At 29.9% G+C, this 15,840-nt stretch overlaps 1 protein-coding gene across 19 annotated transcripts; it reads right to left on the reverse strand.

Annotated features, from left to right (window-relative positions):
* Nucleotides 1-6,807: 6,807 nt before the first annotated feature.
* On the reverse strand, nucleotides 6,808-15,346 carry LOC137921365 (DNA-directed RNA polymerase III subunit RPC1-like). 19 transcript variants are annotated; one of them, XM_068764077.1, is made up of 18 exons: nucleotides 15,254-15,346; nucleotides 14,760-14,802; nucleotides 13,093-13,134; nucleotides 12,765-12,794; nucleotides 12,529-12,558; nucleotides 12,410-12,427; nucleotides 12,100-12,129; nucleotides 11,707-11,736; nucleotides 10,796-10,825; nucleotides 10,694-10,723; nucleotides 10,271-10,300; nucleotides 10,104-10,133; nucleotides 9,932-9,961; nucleotides 8,721-8,747; nucleotides 8,300-8,335; nucleotides 8,132-8,152; nucleotides 7,577-7,624; nucleotides 6,808-6,972 (listed from the first exon to the last, which is right to left on the reverse strand). In XM_068764077.1, exons 1-18 carry the CDS (start codon nucleotides 15,266-15,268, stop codon nucleotides 6,941-6,943), a joined length of 552 nt encoding a protein of 183 aa, XP_068620178.1. In that variant the 5' UTR covers nucleotides 15,269-15,346; the 3' UTR covers nucleotides 6,808-6,940. The 19 variants fall into 19 exon arrangements, with proteins under 19 accessions (XP_068620178.1, XP_068620179.1, XP_068620181.1 ...); XM_068764078.1 differs by lacking the exon at nucleotides 11,707-11,736 and adding an exon at nucleotides 11,994-12,023; XM_068764080.1 differs by lacking the exon at nucleotides 12,765-12,794.
* Nucleotides 15,347-15,840: the final 494 nt, after the last annotated feature.

Consider the following 15,840-nt stretch of genomic DNA (forward strand, 5'->3'; position numbering starts at 1 on the left):
TAAGCACATTATTTGTCAACCTGTTAACAGTATTAGCCATTTAGTTAGGGACTTCAAAAAGAATCGTCGTTGGTTGAATAACGAGTTTCACGTTGGTTGAAACATATAACATTACATCTTGAGGATACTGGTAAATATTTAGTACTACGAATACGAAAGATATGAAGTAACTACCAACCGGCAAATTTTAGATTAATTGCAGAAGCCTTCCTGTTTAAAACAGATTGGAGAAACGTTTGTCATACTCTTTCTAAACAGTCCTTATGTAATTATATTTTGAATTTTAAATTATCATCAATTTACGAACCATGTTACTTCTGCTTATCTCTGTCTAAGGAAATACTTACATTTCTTAGGGTAAGGCTCTTTCTGTGGAGTGCCGTCATCAAAGGCAGGTACTGCAAAAATTTTTTTAATTTTTTTGTTTATTATTCATTAATTTTATTTTTAAACATCGTTAATACGAAAGAAGTACTCGAATAATTAATTTGTGCGCAGGATAGATAGCGATTTACAACAAGCATACATTATTTTAAAATAACATGCCTTAAAAATAGGTACTTTAGGCACGGAAAACTTTGTGGAAATTAAATATTTATTAATTTCAATGTAGTGTTTTCATAAAAAACAAGTATATATTACACTAAATGTAGCAATAGATTTAAACATCGTTTATGTGTTTGGTGTGGCGAAAGAACAGACTCCATTACTTCTAATTAAATTTTTAACGGACATCGTGTCTCTCTGTCATGTCAAAATTTATTACATAAAGCCTTCAAAGTCGGTTATTTTTATTGCATTCATTATTATGGATCTTCTAATATATTAACTATACATCTGTACTAGTTTGTACTTACCATTTCCTGGCTTATAGAAGTATGGATCGACTATAACTGAAAATATAAAGAAATTTTAATTAAAATATATCAATTGTTTAACAAAAAAATATTCGATATATGTAAAAATTATATTGCGTATTATCATGAATATCTTTGTCGTCTGTTATCATTGGCCTCCCCCAAAGATTATATATATATATCATATACCATATACCATAGAAATGTACAATAACCGCTACGTGGATTGGCTATTGTAGAGTGGTATTATGGTAGGCAGAAAACGCTGCTACCCATCTCTCCTGGAAACTTGTTTGTGAATCATAGCTATCCTGTATAATTAATTTACAAAGTGTGAATTATAAAAGGTTGAGTTCCAGGAATTGCAGCCGCGACCAACGTTCGCAAGTCCCCTAGCGCTGCGCAACTGCTCAATTTTGCACAAATTCTTAGATTAATAACAAAAAAAAACATTTTGGATAAGGTAGAAATCTTGTCCAAATTTAGAAATAATTTTGATATCTACTCACGTTTACCGGGATCACCGTTGTATACTTGATCTGGAAAAAAACAATTTATTTTATCTTATATTCATTAAAAAATAGATTGATTTGTTTGTAACAAGTTAACAATGCCGATATATTAGGCTTTAAAAGTGCTTGTGTGTGTTGAAAAACAACCTATTCGAATAAAGAATACTTTAATTTTGATTTTTGGTTTTGAATAATCGAAAAAAATCGTCATTTAAGCATTATTAATAATGATGAGTACGTACCTCCAACAGGATTATAATCCACTACATGTACTGAAAAAAATAAAAATAAAATATACATTAGTAAGCCGTTTTAATAAAGAATATTAAGAATATCAGAAAAATTTATAGCATAGCTGTACGACTTGTAAACTACGTTACAGCTGTCGGCGTACTGGTCCTGGAATATATTTATAAACAACAAAAACCTTTACATTATATTATATTAGCATTGCGACGTAAGCAACTTATATTTACTAAATCATTAGGTAAAAACTGAGAGTAGATTAGTCGATAGTTATCTTACTAACAGTGGTAACCGGGCAGCGCTGAACAATTGCGGTGTAGTTGGATATTATGACAATATTTGTTGATTGGGTTGGTCAATTTTATGTAATATTAACCACCATAGTTGTGTTTTACCATAACATAACTGTTTACCCTGTATGGATTAACGTCCATTATGCATATGTTCGCTCATATCAAAATAACTGCATATAATAAAATATTTTTTTCAGTGAGTGATTCTTTTAATCTTATTAAAAAATAAAGGATTCCTAAACCTTAAGAGGAAATTGTCTACAAGTATAAATGTATCTGTAATATATAATGAATTTTAGAAAAATTATTAACGTTTTTTTTTTTTAAATAAATCTTTTGCAATAAAAGAAAAACCATTATTAAACAGTCTATGCCTAACTTAACATGACATCACGTCTCAATTATGAAAATCGGTTAAAGCAGTCGTCGACGAGATATTAGTTTTGATGATGTCACCATTTGCTGTGCAGATATTTGTTGTTTGTTTTGTTTCAAAAGTTGTTGAAGGTCATTTAGTGGTAATTTATTGGGAACCAATGCGACGTCCATTTTATTTTGGCAGACATTTGAGGAAAGCGTCAGACCAAATATGTATTTTAAGGAATGACACGGTAAACTACAGTAAAATAGTCTGGTAAATGTGAACATTTAAATTATTTTGAATCAAATATAAGTGCTTTTTTCCAACTATGAAAAATATTTTTGGTATTTTTATTCGTTATAGACAGGCATAAAAAAGGGTTTACAAAAAGTGATTCCATCTCTGTTTCGTTTGTTACGCTCATGAACAAGAAACAACTTTCGTCAAGACGGAAAGTAAAAAAAAAAAACATTCAAATGATTAATAATTTAGAAAGAAAAATGTAAATCTGCAGCTCATATGTCGACCTATCCAAAAGGAAATTTTAAACCTACGTACCTCCTTGGCAGTTAGCCATGGCCACCACCGCCAGAAGAACAATCTGAAAAAATACAATTCTCATGTTTCACTAAAACTCAAAGTTGATGAAAGACTTGTATTGAAATGGTGAACATTTAACATCGCATGCGCTATGGCATTATCGTATCGTATCGATAAGATTACTGGAGAAATACAGTGATTAATTGCAGCATATATAAGTACATTCACACTTAGTACTGAAATAATTAAATGACACATACATATAAATATAATATATGCATTTCCTCAAACTATTGATTGTATTGAAAAAAAAAATTGTAGATTATAACATTAGTGTATACGTACCAAAGTAATTCTCATCTTTTAATAGGACAATGTATCAATTCGGAAATGAAAATAAATACTAAGCGATTAATACAGGCGATGCGGACTTTATAAAGCGCGTGATACACTCGACAGAAAAACTACGAGGCTTTATTTGATAATATTATAACAACATTGTCGAACATAGGTTTTTGCTCTGGTTTATTTACGTTTGCATTTAATATATTCTTAAACAAACCATTTGTGTTTTTGTTCACAGAATTTGAAGACACAAACAACAGGGTGGTTCTGAGAAACATATCTGGTAGTTTTAAAGTGCGATTTGTTTTGACAATGAAGATAAATAGTTGTTCACGCGTGTTGAGTAATCCGACGAATGTAATGCTGAATGCGTCACTACAAAAATGTTTGTTACGAGTTATTGTTATCGGACAAGCGCGAAGTTTACTGGATTTATGTGTGATATCAAATGCTGACAATGCTGCAATAAGATGAAACAATTCTTTATCAAATATTTTTCTTTATATATATTTTTTAATTTTTTTACTAATTTCCTATCTTTCTCCAACCTTTATGAACACTAAACATACAAATTCTTACAAGTATTTAGGTAAACGCGAGGAAAATAACATTATAGGTCTCAGATTTCAGTCCATTAATTATCGCGGAAATATAAAATATAAAATATTTATATCGCTATCCCAAATATTCATTAAAATTGACAGATTTAATATTTCCTTTTAAGTATAGCAATGTTTGTATTGTGTGACACTGCTATTCTTTATTCATTTTTAATTGTTTATTATGATATAGATGCAGTGGCAATAAAATAATAATAAAAATGAAAGTTACTGATAAGTTAATAAATTCATAGAAGTATATGTATGGATGCGTTACTGATATAATGTTAACATAATAGCATTTGGTGTTCATTATCATGAAAAATCATATCTTATTTCTTCAATTTCCTCTTAAGTTTCTGAAGAACAAAGCCATTCCATTATTTTATACTTATATGTTAAGTTCCGGAGAAGCTATAGAGTTAAAGTTTACGAAAGCTTCACGTAATTTTGTAAAACTAAACCCAAAATTTTTAAACGATTTAATTAATATTTGTTATTTCACACAACTACTAAGCAGGCACGGGTACTGCAAGCAGTACCTGCACCGTTTTAAAATAATCGATAAGAGACTTTCCCATGTGACGACTCCACAGTATAGACTTTTCATCACTTATTCAGACACTGTTCCCGAATCGAATCCGAAAGACGCAACCACGTGACCTTATGTGAAAATCTTAATATACCTCCGTTCAACTTACCGGACCTTCTCCACAGAAAATCATCGGCAGAATCTTTTGATGAGTTGGCCCGGCACAACCCAAGGCATTTAATGGTTTATATATGGTAATAAAATATTGTACCAACTAATATATAATTGAGTAAAATTTCCAAATTGTATTGTTAATATGTATAAACTTTAGCTGTATTTACCCATAAGAGAAAATTGTGTCAGAAAAAATTGTAAATAATTATAAAAACGCTGTCGTACCTCGCAGCTGGGAGAAGAAAGATCCGTATCAAATAGCGGCAACCCTCTCCCAACTATCTGCGTTTATTAAAAGCGAAAAAAAGATATTGTTAAAATAAACACTAGCGATACAAATTAGAATTAATAATAAAAGTCTGTGGTAATTTCTTACTAATTAAAGGTTTTCTCTTCAGCACTATACATAATCATTCATTCTTTGCGCGTACCTTGATTGCCGTTTATGATCAACGATCTGATCGGAGAGTGCGTTTGATTAAGGTGATGGATAGTAACTTTAGTGGCATATTAAACGTGCATTTTTATTTCAAAGACTTATTTTTTCAGCTTTAATATGATATATTGACAGAGAGCGTCAGTCATGTTTATTTTCTGTAGCATATTTTGTAACATAAACTTATTCGCTGCAGAACCATTGACCTTATCATGTTGAATTCCGGCTTTGTAGATTAATCGGTGCCTATGTTAAATAATATATTATCATCATTTGAGTTGTAGGCTGTTCACTACTGGACATAGGTTATCATAGATTCCAAGATCGGTAGGAAGTGGTCGAAATCAGACCTTAACAAAGTCGTCTGTCGTGAACATGGGCGAACGTCCTTCTCTACGCCTACCGGTCCCGGGTCTCCCATCCAGAACCTTAAGGCTATTTGGTCTATGAGACTATGTGGGCTTTTACACATTGTCACAAATTATAAGAACAATTTGTTTTAAATAAATTATATCAATATTGACGTACTGCCAACAGGTAACTTATGTTGAGCTTGAAACAGTTTGAGTAAAAATAACTTAGGTGTAAAACAACTTAAGCATTAAAAACTTAACTCTTGATATATATCATGTTACGGACTTTTACAAAACCAAGATTGAATTCGTTATACAATGACTGGTTTTATCTTATACCGTTACCGCTTCTATTCCTTATAATTATGTAGTGCATCTATTACTGAAATTTAAATTATTATGCCCACGAAATATATTATGTTATATTTCATATCTAGTTGCATTCTCTCCACTCCTATAAAACAAAATCTCTTCTACGGAGAGTACGAACCATGATTCATCACGTGAAACCGTTGCGGATTGATCACATAATCTTCTGAAAGGTCTCGGCGTAGGCATTTCTTCAGTTCTTCAATCAGTTTTGTTAGCATTGGTAACTTAAGTTAACTTATGGTTACTAAACAAAGTAATATAACTGCGATTGGTTGTAGCTTGTTACATCAATGAGTCTTTTTATTAGTTTTCTATCTTAATTCATTTATTAATGTTTAGTTATAAGCTAGCATAATTATGGCCAGGGCTATGTATGTTTCCAGGTAAACAATAAAATTTGTACAACGTTATATAATACTTTTATAAACGTACACCATGGCGTGCCTAATGAAAATAAATAAATGAGAAAATGTGCGCATCTCGGAAACATGCCTGTAATCTACTAAGGTAACCGTAATTATTTAATTACAAGACTAAATCTGTAACTGATTTTACGTAAAAAGAAATAAATCGCTAAACATGTTTTCATATTTCCGTAAGGCTGAACTTATGAAGATGACATGAAAAAATACTATGAAAATAGTTAAATATCTGTCCTCTACAGTTAAACAATTGACTTAAATTGAAATAAAGAAAAGGCTCGTCAAGGGTATAAAGAAAAATATCGTGCACCATAAAGCATTACAGTGAAAATATAATCATATTATTAATAAAATCGTGGTGTCTCAGTGTAAGAAATATATTTCGTAATATAATTCGTAGTTAACTTTTAAGGTATTTATTAATTTTTTCTATTGGACTGCGAGTGGCCAAGGTCACGGGAAGTAGTTGCATGCGGACAACGCGTATTGCGTTACGGTTATTGTAGCGATCTTTGGTGGGAGGCCGTGGGCGACGATAGGCTATGATGATGATTAGACTGCAACAGGCAAAGTGTAGCTTTTTACATCAGAACATCTATCGGAGCTGATAGTAATGAGATTTATTTATATAGCTAATTGCAAAAGTGAATAACATTAGAATTGCCGAAACTAAATGATTTATTCAACTGAGACATGTCTAAATGCTTTCAAATAACTTGTTAACATATGTTTATTAGAATGGTGTAATTAAAAAAATACAAGGAATTGATTCAAACAGTTTATTAGTACAGCATTTTAATTATAATTCTTTATTTGAATTATTTACAAAGTATGATTAGAATTTTCGAATAAGCAGGTTACAATATCTAGATCGTGTTGTTAGCATGAAGTTCGACATCTACTTTCCACCGCGAAGATAAGGTGAGTCATCTGAATAAAAACAAATAATATTAAATTAGTAGATATATAAAATATACATTTGGATATTATTATCTATTAAGTTCATAAGTTATTTAACCTTGGGTAAACAAACCATCATGATTTCCTCAAGCTAGAATAAGTTCTGATTTCAAGAGCAATAGTTGTGCCCTGCTCACTTGTGGCGAAGTGAAAAGGGTTTGGGCATGGCTATTCCAGTACATGACATACATAAGGCCACTCCGAAAGGTTTCAAAACATCTGCTTTAAGCGTTTACTGCAGAATGTTGTAGCTCTCTATAAGCTGCTTTTCATGATTTAACAGCACAAGTCAAGTTAGTTAATTAAGTTACATCTAGCGGTAGTCACAGATAACTATCGAAGTTTTTCGTTGTAGAATTAATCTCTATTTTCGTTTTTTGAAGAAATACGAAAACATAAAAAGAAATTTTGCTCTTTTATCTATAAATTCCAACTGATACTCCTGCACGCATTTTACCATATAGAGAATCACACAGACAACAACGTAAAGTGTATATATAGTGGATACAATAAATATGGTATGCGGTAACTATTTGCTTGAAACATTTTTTAATTATTATATTGCATCACTTACACTGCTTGCCAGGACGGTTGCCGAAGTTAACGAAAGTAGGACCGGTACCTAAAATTTAAATAAACATTTTTGTTAATAAGTAACAGGTTATACGTGATTGCCATAAAACTTACATAATCAATTTTGATAAGGGTTAACAAACCGTCAAACTAATCAATAAGATAAATCTGGAAAGTGGTTTTAAAAAACAATTGACATATCAGGATGAAAAGAGATATTCATAACTTTTTCTGAAATGCCTCGACAAACAGATGAACAATTCAGGTTCTTATATTTTACTATATATCATCATCATATCAGTCGATAGACCCTCACTGCAAGGCAAAGGCATGTCAAGATCGCCACTATGGCCGGTCTTGGGCTGCTCGCATCTAGCAACTTGACTACCCACGTTGCGCTACCAGCTCATGGCCGCTTCTCGGGAACCTTTCAGTATATTATAAATAATTTTTCTCATATTTATCAGTGAAGAATTTTAATATTTTAAATTTAAACCTTCGTAGTCGGATACTTAATTTGCTTTAATATTAGAAAAGAAATGGGTAATTTACTCACTTATTTGTTCATAACGGGGAGCTGGAAAAAGAAATAGAAATATTAAAGGCCTTTTTTTAATAAAAAAATGTTAATATCTATACGTTCATGTAGAATTAATCTAGTCATATGAAAATACACTTAACTAACTAACTAAATCTTTAAACTTGATTAAAAAGCATGACTTACGGTTGTTAGGGCGGTAGAAGGCCTGGTCAACGATGACTGAAAAAATAAAAAACTATTATACTAAAAATTTATGAATATATCACAGTTGTATTTTGTTATCAAAAAATATGTTCTGCAAAATTTCCCAAACCCAAGGAACAATTCTAAAAATAATACATTAAATTGATTTCTTTCTTGGAACTAAAGTTTATTTTACGAACTCCACAGTTCAATTTTGTGAAATTAGTTAATTAACAACACCATTAAAACTAATTTAACCTTTTAGAAATATAAAGACAAAACCTGTACTTATTTCATTGCATCGATGAAAATAGTGTTGTTAGTATAATTTAAACTAGTTACATTGCAGAACTTCACCGAAACTAACTACGAGTTTAAGGCAACTACAATAGAAGTAGAATATAAGCGAAGTAAAACTTACAGCCATCAGGATTGTTGAGTTCATCTTCTGAAAATTTTATAAGACTAATTAGCAGGTTAGTTGTTAATGCAGAAAGTAGAAAATGTTATTTACAACTACAAAAGAATATAAAATAATTAAGAAGAAGAAAAAAAGCTTACGTAATTATAACAAACATATTTTCAAATAAAGTTTTTCCATAAAGTGTTGTGTGAAGATATTTATAAAACACTAATTAACACAAACTTCGTTGTGCCTAACAGTCAATGCTTGAGCAGACTTGAGATTTTCATATTTACACATAATTATTAAGTAAAGCTATTTACACGGATTGTCTTATTTTAATGTTAATTTTTTTTATTGACGAATTTAAGATTTTAATACATCTTATCTTATTCCGGACAAAGACAATACCACAAACAAAAAAATCATAAAAAACGACGTGGCATTTACAACAGAAAAAACATTGAAAATAATATACAACTCCGTTCTTAATACACAATTAAAGGCTTTGAATGATGTACGTTATTGGTTTCATAATATCGGTAAAGTTACCATGTCATCTCCCATATGATAACATAAAGCAGTTAAGCAAAACACATTTGTTTTAGCAGAAAACTTAAAGGCACACAAACGTATGTATAGTAAGAAAATATATAAATATAATACGAACTATGTGTTCGTCTGTTGGGAAGTAACACGGTTTCCCAAAAAGTACAGAGTTTTGTTATATAAAATTTTACGTACTACAATTTGTGTTACGTCCGTTTTATCTTAAGAAGGACTGCAAAAAATTTTTAAAATTTACTTATTTTCGATGTTTCAAAAGACTGTTGGAGCAAAAGTATGTTCATAATGTGAACGTATCTTTATTTTTAGAAATGGCGTCTAATGTCACTATGCTTTAACATTTTTGATATAGATACATAGAGAATTAGGTATCAACAATCAATGGAATATATCTATAAATCTATATTATAAATGTTAAAGTACAGACAGTGCATTGGGTGCCATTTCTAATAATTAAGATACGTTCACATTATAACATTTTGCAACACCTTTTATATATACCCTATTCTATTGTTTTCGATCCGATAAGATCTTTGTTAGGCAAAGTATTGGCATCGTACTGAAGAACAAAGGTTCAATAATTTTTAATCAATATATATAATTTTTTTTTCGATTTATATTTTTTACATTTTTAATATAAGAAATTGTATATTTTTACGAACCTCCAGCGGGGTTGTTGTCTACAACGTGTACTGTAAGTAAATATTGTAGGTATTAGATTATAACAATCTCAATTTTTGTATTTCATTTTAAATAATTTTTCAATGGTGTAAATTCGTTATACATGCATTAACAGTTTTAATCAATTAGTCTCGGGAAAAATATTTAAGTTACCTTCTGATGGATTATGGTCGACAACATGAACTGTAAGAAAAATTTGATGTATGTGATCAAAAAAATAAACGTAGAAGACTTTACGTGTTTATGTAGATGAAACATCTATTTGATAGTTATTTATTTCGTATTTAAAATATTTCTTATTATGAACGCATTTTACGAACCTTCTGATGGATTGTGATCTACGACGTGTACTGTAATAGAAATATGAAAATGAAGAATGTACGACAAAAAAGAAAGAATTTAATGAATGTAGTATAATATGATATGTACCTTCGGTGGGATTATTGTCCACGATATGAACTGTAAGAAAAAGACGACGTATGTAATAAGAGAGATTATAGAATTTAAACTATATCCTTATTGATTTTAGGTCAGTCTACTTGATGCAGGTATTTAATATAAAATAGTTACTGGCTAGATTTCGTTAATTCATTTGATATTACTATACATTTATACGCGTTTTAAATAGGGTGCAGGAGTTTTTGGTCACATAAATAATAACCATTTAAAAAGCATTTTTTGTGATTTATGTATTCTTTACTTAAATTTATGTATTTGTGCACATAATGGTATGTTTTACGAACCTTCTGATGGATTGTGGTCTACCACGTGTACTGTAATGAAAATACGAATATCAAGAATACACAACTAGAAAAGAAAGAAATTTATAAACGTGTTATGTGTACCTTCGGTGGGATTATTGTCCACGACATGAACTGTAAGAAAAAGACGATGTATGTATTAAATGAGATTATTAAAGTAAACTATATTCTTATTAACTGTAGGTTGAACAATATCTATTTGATATTTGATTATTTAATAATACATAATTACTTGCAAAATTTTGTTAGTTCATGTGATATTAGTATTCATTTATACGCATATTAAATATGGTGCTGGGGGTTCAATACCACCAAAAAAATAATTGAAAAGTTTTTTTTTTTGTGATTTAAGGCTCCACCACACTGGCGCGTTATTATAGGTCGATGTATCGCATGCGTTACTGTGCTATCTGTTTTCAGTACATTTTTATTAGGATGGTCATGTAGTTACACACTGCTGCGACAATAACGCCGCAAGAAGTAGGACGTTGCGTTTCTCCATCCTGCGATATTCCGATATGAGTTCTAGAATGTTTTGCATCAGGACGCAAACGACCGTACACACCTGCTATAATAACGTTAGTACTCGCAGGACGTTTGGTTTTAATGACAGTTTGAGAGTCTATGTTTACACGTCTGTATGAGTATACTAAAAACTTGTCTATAATATGGATATCATATGATTAGATGAAGCGAAAGAAGACACAAATACTCACTGACTTGTTGGAGTCTTCTTTGCATGTGCATGCGCTGTGTTGACTTTTTTTGTATACCTGATGGTACAACAGTACCGTCGCGGCGCGGCGCTCTCTCGTAAGAAATATCAGACGATAAAAACGCAGTTGTGTGCAAGGATTGTAAAAGGAATCGGGACGCCTTAACGCAATACCGCATGCGATATTATCGATCTATAATAACGCGCCTGGTTGGGAGAGCCATTATTTATTATTTTTGTTAAACTTAGTTTTGTCTACATAAATGTGTGCTTTACGAACCTTCTAATGGATTGCGATCTACCACATGTACTGTAATAAAAAGACAATATATGTAATGAAAGAGATTATAAAATATATATCTTTTTGATATAGGTTTTTAATGAAAAATAATTACTGGCAAGATTTTGTAAACCGCTTGATATTGCTATATATTTAAACGCATTTAAAATAACGTACCGGAGTTTTGATCATATTAAAAAATATTTATTGATTTTCAAAGTACATTTTGTGATTTATATTTCTGTACTGTAACTGTGCACAGGCACATAAATGTATGTTTTACGAACCTTCTAATGGATTGTGATCTACCACGTGTACTGTAAAAAATTGATGATATCAAAATGTGCATGGTAAGAATATAAAATAAAATGCTTTAGGTGTATGGAATAATACCTTCATTCGGATTATGATCGACAACGTGAACTGAAAAAATATGGGAAACTAGTTAATATCATATTAAATTTCTAATTATTATTTCATAGCGTATACAAAATTGAAACACATTTTGTAGTATTTCCAATAACTTCCATTGGGTTATTATCTACCATGTTTACTGTGAAAAACTTTCGTGATTTTGGTAATGCCGCATAGTTTTAACGGTAAAGATTTATCCAATTAAGATATCCACTTAACAATTTTCTTCTAATAAATAAAGGTGTTTTAAAAGATTGCATTTTTGGTCAAACGAAATAAAATCGCATACCTGTCGTATCATTATAACCTGTAACAAAACGCACCGAGATATAAACTTTCATTGTCTAGTTTATAAAATATAATTAAAAATGTAACGAATGTTATCATTTCTAATTAAATTCAACGTACCTGTCGTTGAATTGTGGTGTGTGAGGTTTACTGAAATCAAATGAATACTTCTAAGTTTTTGTAAAATAATTCACTGTATTTTACGTCAATTAATCAGAAAAAAAAAATTTCATAATTGAAATTCGGGAAAATTGCGTTTGGAAACCATTAAGCTAAGATCATAGAATTATTGAAATTTAATAACAATAACAGGGATTTGATCCATTTAATTTCGTAACAGGACAATCTGAACATACCTGCCGTAAAATTTAGTTCCGTAATATCGACTGAAAACGAAAAAAAGATTTTGGTTCGTTTACATCAAAATACATTTTGTGCAAAATTTTATAAAAGGCGAATGCATTACGTTAAAAATAGTTTTGTTTTTAATCAGGTCTTTCATTTTTTTATTTAGTCTTCGTTTTAAAAAAGCTAATTGTGTATTAAGGTTATTTATTTTCTTCGAGATAGAAGATCTATCTAGTTTAAGTAAAGTTTAGCGAAAATTTGAATGCTAATGGTGTCTATATCAAATATATGAAAAGTAGATCTTTGTTAGAATCAATAAATACTAAACAGACGTACCTGTCCATGGATACCATGTTACGTTTTGTTGAACAACGTTAACTGCAATAATAATGTTTGTTCATATATATTTATATCTATAGTTTTTTGTAATAGTTTGTTTGTTGTTCTGTAATGGTTTTTGAGATTTTTATTTTTTTATAGAAAAATATATAACAAATTGTTACACAACGTATCTCCTGCTGAATTATGATCAAAGGATGGAACTGAGAAATAGGATTATTTATTTAACGTTTCAAGATATTTATTTACTAAGATACTACTATTTACAAAAAAAAACCAAGGATGTCGTTATTTGTTATGTAAAATAAACAATGCTTGACTAAATACAAACCTCAAGTGTCATTGACACGAAAAGATTACATACCCTGAAAAATGTTGCGGCTGATTATGTTCACTGTAATACACCGTTTTGTTTGTCTATTTTTATTAAACACAAAACTATAACCACGCACTGTTAATTTTCGCAGATAGACGAATTTTTAAGTATTGTAAGTAAATAATTCCATTGACCAACATAAAAAAATAATATTTTTAATTGAGTATATGTTGTTACAATAATAATTGTTAATAAATTCTGAAATTAGTTTATATAGAAACGGAAAACATACAGATAGTTACAAGAAATGCAATCCCTGAAAGCACCTTTAATTTAAAAAGAAAATAAATTGTTAAAGAAGATAAACTGAAAAAAAATTAAGAAAGTCTCGAAAAACATATACTTAAAATGATATATAAAACCCTAAGAGACAGTTATTATATAGCTTTTTGATTTCGGTTTGACGCCCTCTCTATTTAGTCGAAATCGAAACACGAAAATTTCAATAGTTGTTGAATAGATATAACAATAATTGTTTTACATCTGTAATTTTTTTTTACAAGACATGATCAAGGGTAAACGGAACGAAACGGAAACGGATAAAGCTATCAACTCTCACCCTCTCATAATACTATTTTTATATTTATGTACTAGTACACGTTTTTCAAGAAGATTTTTTTTAACGTTTTAAGTAGTATCTATTTTTTATCACTGTTTTAACCAACCAGACAAGCAAAAGGTTAAAAAATATTATAAACAAATATAAAAAACCTGAAACCTATGGCCTCTGTGTGCAGACATTATACATGGATACAATAAAGCTAATTTCGTCATATAATAATAACAATATGTAATATAAAAGTGATCATTAAGAATAAGAAATGCGTTGTAAGGTAAATATAAATTTAATAACTTTAAATTGTTATTATTAAATATTATTTATTACATGATAATTATTAAATAATCAAAAACACATGGGAAAATTGTTTCGTTCGTTTTTTTCCACTCACACTCATTCTAGTTAAATCTATCCTACAATAAAATATTTTATTATTAGTTGTGTATTAAAATAATGCTACTTAATGATTTTTTTTGTCACAGATAACTTAAAATTTTATTGTTCATTATTTGCACCCAATCACCGACAGTTCACAAGCCAGCGGAAACTATGACCCAAGCGACGCTTTATATTATTACCAAGCATTAAAAAGCTTCAGTAATTGAAAGATAATTCGCAGAGTATTAAATTGAAAATTTCTATGATAACGTATATAAAGGTTTGTTTTTGTCGTTGTTTTTAATTGAAAACATGTTTGTTAATTGAAAGTGAAGATTATAAAAAAAATACCTCTTTGTGCTCCTACAATGGCTACCAAAGCCAATAAAACAATCTGTAAAACATAAATAAAATTATTTTTTAAAAATTTAATATAGAACAGCGTATTTGAACACTGGCTAACTTTTTTAAAATGTTAAATGTTATAAAAGACAAATTGATAACTTATACATCTCGGTTATCTCTGGTTGATAAGATTGTTTGTCTGGAAGCTAAAAGCATGACAGATGAATTCTAATAAATGCGCATTAAATTTTTTTGGATTTTTGTCAGGAAAATTTCAATTTTAAAGGTTTCTTTTGCAATTACTAGGGTTTGAGATAACTGAACAACATGCATATTGAATATCATGCCATCACGGTGAGAAATAAATCGTTATTATATATAAGAGTTGTAAAATATTAGGCAGTAGATTAATTAAGAGTGAATAATAAAAATAATAACTTTACATACATTTAAATTAATTTTTAAAATATATAATTGTAATAATAATAATAAATACATACCACAGCGGTTTTCATTTTAATATTTCTGAGTATCAATGTGACGTTAAGATAAAATCCAAAAGATGTGTTGTGGGATTTACTTTACTCCTCGCCTTATATAAACATGCACGTAGCCCCTCTCCCCCCCTGCTTTGTCGTTCACGGTCAATATTAGGCAATACGTAAATATAATTGATCAAATACTAGTTTTCCTGTCCAACTTCATGCTAAGTGAATTGAAGTATGTTTTCTATGTAATCGTAATCATTACGAGAATTTGAATGTTTATTATTAATGTTTGTAATTTTAAGTTTTCTATAACATGGCCAAAACTTGGTTTATTCATGCATTATGATTAAGCGTGGTCTGTATTAGAATTATAAATTTTAAGAACGATAGTTTCGGTTTCAATTTTAGTTCATGTTGTATATACCGTAATTTTTTTGCATTGGAGGTGGGAGAACACCAAATGGACTTTACCTAGGTACAGTTAAATATGCTAGAAACATCGATTTGGTCCGCTGAACTCTTTAGTTGCTATGGCGGACCTTTGATGAAGTGACTAGACGCCAGGTAGTTTACAGGACCTTGGCATGATCAATTCCCAA

This window comes from Battus philenor, unplaced genomic scaffold, assembly GCF_028537555.1.
Source record: "Battus philenor isolate CCGP_79_NKW_IND1 unplaced genomic scaffold, ilBatPhil1.0.hap1 SCAF_19, whole genome shotgun sequence".
In the NCBI taxonomy this organism is placed as follows: Eukaryota; Metazoa; Arthropoda; class Insecta; order Lepidoptera; family Papilionidae; genus Battus; species Battus philenor.

Coding starts and splice junctions, on each gene's coding strand:
- LOC137921365 (XM_068764077.1), bottom strand. Junction 12,795..13,092: donor AACATGGTATCCATGGACAG/GTACGTCTGTTT, acceptor TTTCGTTTTCAG/TCGATATTACGGAACTAAAT. Junction 8,748..9,931: donor AGACAACAACCCCGCTGGAG/GTTCGTAAAAAT, acceptor TAAAATTTTCAG/AAGATGAACTCAACAATCCT.